General features: G+C 57.1%; 1 protein-coding gene across 1 annotated transcript; it reads right to left on the reverse strand.

The window, feature by feature from the left end:
* Positions 1-1072: 1072 nt before the first annotated feature.
* On the reverse strand, positions 1073-5657 carry LOC128882461 (uncharacterized). The gene is made up of 3 exons (XM_054134060.1): positions 5184-5657; positions 4790-5025; positions 1073-1169 (listed from the first exon to the last, which is right to left on the reverse strand). The coding sequence occupies exons 1-3, from the start codon at positions 5655-5657 to the stop codon at positions 1073-1075; spliced, it is 807 nt and encodes a 268-aa protein (XP_053990035.1).
* Positions 5658-6038: the final 381 nt, after the last annotated feature.

A 6038-nucleotide genomic window follows, 5' to 3' on the forward strand; every position in this document is an offset into this window, starting at 1 on the left:
GAGGCGTCCGAGTCGGCACCGGACGCATCCCGCCAACTTCGCCGAAATTTCCCGCCCAGGATGACGCCAAAGCGCCTCCCTGGTATAAGGGAACATCAGCTAGGTCGTGGCTTTTGACCCGACTTGGAGATTTGTGGAAGAGGCATGGTGACCTCAACCAACTGCCCCAGTGCCAGGAAAGCGTGCGTCCTGCCTCATGCTCCCGGAAGATACCAACCCTACGATTACCCTTTACCGGGAGATACCAATTCCCAGCAGCTATCTGACTTCGCGTCAGAGTCGTCTGCGATTTCTACTCCATCCTCAATATTTGGATCCATTGAACTAAACAGGACTAATCGTATCTTCTCCGATTCTTGAATTCAACCCACTCGCAGAGCTCACACGCGCTTCGCTATCGCCCTGGCTCGTAACATCATACGTGTCGGCGCTAGTCTATGGATTGTTCTAATGGTCAAATCACACACGTGGCGAGTGAAGATATATTTTTATATTATATAAAAATACAGAAAAAAATATAAAGGAAAGCAAGTAAGAACTTCAAAGAAGAAGTCTTTCTAGCGGTAATAATATAGAACAGGTACATCCTCTCCGATTTCGATGATTTTTAAATATGTTTTAGAAATCAACATTTTGAACAACTTTTTCCTATACATATAACCGTCGCTCGCCCTTAGTTTCCGAGATGTTTGCAAAATACCATTGCTGCAACAACAATGAATATTGCGTATAGCTACGCGTCTGTGGCACTGTGTGTGTAGGCGTTCAGTCGTCGATTGTTTAGGCTCGGAATACACGTACGCGTCTGAGTTTGTATGCGTTAGCTATCATTCGCCGGTCGGCTCATGTTTCAATCTGTTTCGAACTAATTTATACATATAAAATAGCGCATATTTGCAGATGACCTTGTAATAACATGCAGCGGGAAGAACACAAATACAAGTAGAGAACTAATACAATCGAGCATAAATAGTCTTCAAAACTGATCCAATAAGGCAGGCCTTAAATTCTCAGCAGAAAAAACACAGTGCATCGTGTTCTCCAGGAAACAAATCCAGGCCAACCCAAATATCTACATGGGAAATACCAAACTTAAATTTGTAGATAATGTTAAAATACTCGGTCTCATTTTTGATACCAAACTAACCTGGACCCCGTACATTAAATACCTAAAAAAAGCATGTACTGAAAGACAAAATATTATCAAGGTACTAACAAACAACAAGTGCGGAGCAGATCCAGAAACCCTCCTAACAACTTACAAGGCACTGATAAGATCAAAAATTGACTACGGTGCCATTACATACAACTCAGCTAAACCTCACGTGCTAAAGACAATACAACCAATCCAAAACTCATCATTAGATATCATCACTGGAAGTTACTGAACAAGTCCCATACCCAGCATTTTATTTGAAGCCAAGGAAACATCGTTCGAACAACGACGAAAGGTACTCAGTCTAAAATACGCAACGAAAATTGCCTCTACTCCAAATAATCCAACGTATCACAACGTATTTTCCAACAAATCTTTAGACCTATATACAAAAAGGCCCAAACTAACAACTCCATTTCACTCCAGGATTACTAAGTACTTCAACTCATACAATACTGAAAAAACACCAATTATGGAACGCAACATGGAAATATAGCTCCCTGGACTATAAAACCTCCAAAAACCAATACAGAGTTGGCAGATATTCCAAAAAATCAAAAAAGTCCAATAGAACACAAATCTAAATTCCTAGAACTGGATTATAACTTCACGCACCACAATAAAATGTATACTGATGCATCAAAAATGGAGAATGGAGTGGAATATGCTGTCATCACTGAAAACACCGTAATAAAACAAAGCCTACCTAAATCTACCCCTATCTTTACCGCTGAAGCCTACGGAATTCTGGAAGTTGTCAACCTTATATCTACACATCCCTTACAAAACCACGTTATATATTCCGACTCCATAAATGTAATAAAAGCCTTAGTGAACGTAAACGAAAAGAATAACTCCGAAATCATCCCAAAAATCCAAGAAGCGTGCACCAAACTTACAAATAAAAACAAAAACATAACAATTACTTGGGTACCTTCCCACCAAGGCATCACTGGCAACGAAAAAACAGACCTCATTGCAAGAGAAGCGACAACCATGACTACAAATAATAAAAAAGAAATCCCATACCAAGAATTGATTACAAGAATACAACACTCATCGAAAGAAGAATGGAATAAAATATGGAACAACAAAAGAACAAAAACTCACAATATAACGCACGACTGTTACCAATTTTTTTTTTTGTTTTTACGTGAGGAAATGCGTTTACGCACGCCCCCTCATAAGGAGGGGGTAGTGTGGGACTCGCCCCTTGATTTGATATCAAGGGGAATACCCACTAAAACCTCACGGTGGCCTGCCACGGCGCATTGGGGAGGGGCACCGGGATCTCTTACGAACGCTACCGGTGGGCCCCCGCGCCCCCCCCCCCCAACGAAGGGAGGAGTGCCATCTCCGGTGGGGAGTGAATACCTCCCCACCTGACCGCGGGTGCCACAGCCCCCGTTCTCGCCTGTCCCTTTTAGTCGCCTCAAGCAGGGATTACTGTGGGCGTATTCTGTTCCCCGACCCACAGGGAAATATGCCGCGATGGGGCTAACGGCCCCCCGCAGCGCAAGCGCCGGGCATGTTCCAAAGGAGTGGGGGGGTGGCGTCGGGTGACGAACCCCCCCCCCCCATGCCCGGCGGCCCTGCTGGCCGTCGGCGAGCCCAAAGCTTGAGCTCGCCGCCTACGTGTGCAGGGCCGCCCTACGCGGCAGACTGCCAGGAGGAGGTGAGGGTCTACGGGGGGGGACCAGTCCCCCCTGCGGCAGGGGCGGCAGCTAGCCGCAGTCGCCTGGCCCGCCTCAACCATGTCCGGTGAGCACGTGCGTGGGCCGGTAGGTGAGTCGCCCGTGTCGGCGGTCCAGCCAAGCATCGAAGCTCGGCAGGATCGCCGCTACCGTCCTCTTTCGGGCGGCGCCGCTCTCCAGGAGCTGGCGCCGCCACTTTTCGCGGGCCAGCTGCCACCTTTGGCGCCGGTAGGCTTCGACCGCCTCGTCCTGCGGATCGCCCCCGTTCCGGCGGAGATCTTGCTCCTGAAAATCAAAGGGGTCGCCGCCTCGTGGGAGATCGTGCGATACCCGCGCGCGATCCTGATGGCCATATGCCGATGCACGCGGCGCAGCAGGTGCCGCCCACGACGGCAGGCCACCAGGTCGCGCGCCCATACGGGTGACCCGTATTGGGCCATGGATCGCACGACCCCCAGGTAGAGGCGGCGGACCCTCTCTTCCGGTCCCCCGAGATTGGGCAGGAGACGACCTAACAGGGTCGTCACCGCCTCAATTCGGGGGACCAGGCGGTCGAAATGCCCCTCCCAGCGCCACCGGCCGTCCAGGTCGAGGCCGAGATACTTCATCCGGCCCTCGACCCGGACAGCCGCATCACCCACGCGGATCCAGGTCTGGGGGACCCGCCGCGTCAGAGGCAGCCCATGAAACATGACTACCTCCGTCTTTTGCGGCGAGATTCGAAGCCCCAGAGCCTGGATCCTCGCGACCACGATCGCGGCCGCTAGTTCCGCCAGCCTGTGGACCCTGGTCCCATCCCGACCCACCGCGATGATCAATGTGTCGTCTGCGTAGCAGATCACAAAGACACCGGGTGGGAGGAGCCCGCGCAACACCGAGTCGTACCCAAAGTTCCATAACAGGTGTCCTAAAACGGACCCCTGGGGCACGCCTCGGCTGACCCTCCGACGCATCGGCACCCCGCCTCTGCCAGGGTACTCGATCCACCTGTCCGACAGGTAGTCGGCTAACACGACCCGTAGATATGGAGGCACTCCGTGCTCTCGGAGCGCCTCCCGGATCGTGCCCCAGGGCAGGGTGTTAAATGCGTTGGCGATGTCGAGACTAATCGCCAACGTCACCCCACCCCGGGAGACCGCCCGGTCCGCGAGGGCATGGACGTGGTCGATCGCGTCAAGCGTCGACCGGCCCTCGCGGAAACCGTATTGGCAGTCAGCCAACTGCATACTCCCGTCGGACAGGCCCCCCGACAGGCGGGCAGCGAGCACACGCTCGAAGAGCTTGCCCGCCTCGTCGAGGAGGCAGATCGGCCGATACGCGGAGGGCGAATCCGCGGGCTTTCCCTTTTTCGGGATAAGGACCATCCGGGCCTGCTTCCAGGCCAGCGGAACCCGCCCCGACTCTAGGCAGCCGTCGAACAGCCGCCTGAGCCGGGGACACAGGACGCGCAGCATCAAAGCGAGCGCCCGCCCAGGGATGCCTTCGGGCCCTGGTGCCGTATTCCTGGCCACCATTCGCCCGACGGCCATCCCGAGCTCCCCCTCGGTGACCCCCATGCCGGCGGACCAGTTACTGGCCTCCGCCGAAAGGAGCGGCCGCGGACCCTCCTCTGGATCTATCGGAAAGAGGGTATCCACGACACGCTCCAGAACGGGGGGCGGTCGAGGGACTCCGTAACAGGGGGGCGGCCGGGCGCATGCGACGCAGCACAAGGCGGTAGGGCCGCCCCCATGGATCCTTGTCCAGAGTCCCCAGGAGCTCTCCCCAGGCGCTCGCCTTGGCCCTCCTGATGGCGCGCTGGAGGTCCACCGTGACCTCTCGGTAGAACTCATACAGCGCCGCCTCCCTCGCCGGGTCGCGGTTCCGTCTCCGGCGGGCCCTCGTGAAGCGACGTCGCGCCGCGCTGCATGTAACACGCAGCGCGGCAATCTCGTCGCACCACCAGTAAGCGGCCCGCCTCGGGAGCTTCCTGGGTCGGGACATGGTGGCGTCGTACTCCACCGTCAATGACTCCCGAAACCAGTCAGCTTCCCGATCGACGTCCACGACCGGTCCAGCCGGGGTATCCGGCCAGGACGCGGCGAGGGCGGCCGCCATCAGGGCGTCCTTCTCCAAGCGCTTCAGCGGCCATCTGCGCGGCGGTCGGCCCGGCGCGGGTCCGCGAGCGGGATGGTACTGAGGGTCAACGGAGACATCCATAAGGATGTAGAGGTGGTCACTGAGGGACTCCACCTCCTCCGCTACCCTCCATCCCGACACGAGACGCGCGGCGGCAGGCGTCGCCCACGACAAGTGACGATCGACTCGCCCTGCCACCGCACGCACGTGCTCACGGAGCCCCGGTTAAGCAGCCGGAGGTTCGCGCTCGCCGCCAACTCCAGCACTGCCCGACCCCTTGCGTCCGTGGCTGGGCCACCCCACGCCGTGGACTTGGCGTTGAAGTCGCCCAGCACGAGCGTTCGGGCTACTGGAGAGCGGGACAATGCGTCCCGGACCCCGTCCAGCAGCCACTCGAAAACCGCGAGGGGGGCACTCGGAGGGGCGTAGACCTCGATCAGGGCCAGGCCGCCGCACTCCGCCCCGACGAACCCGTCGCCGCGGGCGAACACGCGGAGGGCCGCGGTGTCGCCGCCCACTATCACCACGGAGCCCAACGCGTCGGCCACCCAGTTCAGGCGGTCGGCGACGCGGTATGGCTCCGCGGCGACCGCCAACTCCACACCTAACTCGGCCAGGCAGTGGACAAGTAAGTCCTGCGCCCTGGCCGAGTGGTTGAGGTTGGCTTGGAGGATCCGGAACGGGGTCATGAACTTTAGGCCATGTCCATGGCCTCCCCCGTGCCGGATCCTCCCTCCATCGCAGCGGAAGATCTCGCTCGCAGCGACTCAGCCGGCGCCAGCGCCGGCGCATCTGCCGCCGGTCGATTGACCGGCGTAGATTCGCCCGAACTCGGGGTCGTCACGCGCGCCTTCCTCCCCTACTTTGGCGGTGGAGGGGCACATTTTTTGGCCCCGAGGCGGTGGTGGCTGGCCTGCCCAGGTCAGCACAGACCGGGCAGCGCAAGGGCGCCGTGCACTCTCGTGCCCAGCCCCGACCGGGAACGCCGGATGTTGCCGGTTTGCACCTCGTCCACCCGGCACCCGGTTACCGTGGCAACTGCCGCCGCCACGCCGTCGGTCGTGACGGAT

This window comes from Hylaeus volcanicus, unplaced genomic scaffold, assembly GCF_026283585.1.
Source record: "Hylaeus volcanicus isolate JK05 unplaced genomic scaffold, UHH_iyHylVolc1.0_haploid 11868, whole genome shotgun sequence".
Taxonomy (NCBI): domain Eukaryota; kingdom Metazoa; phylum Arthropoda; class Insecta; order Hymenoptera; family Colletidae; genus Hylaeus; species Hylaeus volcanicus.

Bases quoted from the DNA above. Each gene is read 5' to 3' on its own strand.
- LOC128882461 (XM_054134060.1), bottom strand. From the start codon at position 5,657: ATGACCCCGTTCCGGATCCTCCAAGCCAACCTCAACCACTCGGCCAGG. The intron at 5,026-5,183 runs GTGAGCACGTGC...GTTGACCCTCAG, and splicing joins GGCTGCTTAACCGGGGCTCC to TACCATCCCGCTCGCGGACC. The intron at 1,170-4,789 runs GTGCGACGAGAT...TGCTTTTTTTAG, and splicing joins AGGCGGGCCGCTTACTGGTG to GTATTTAATGTACGGGGTCC.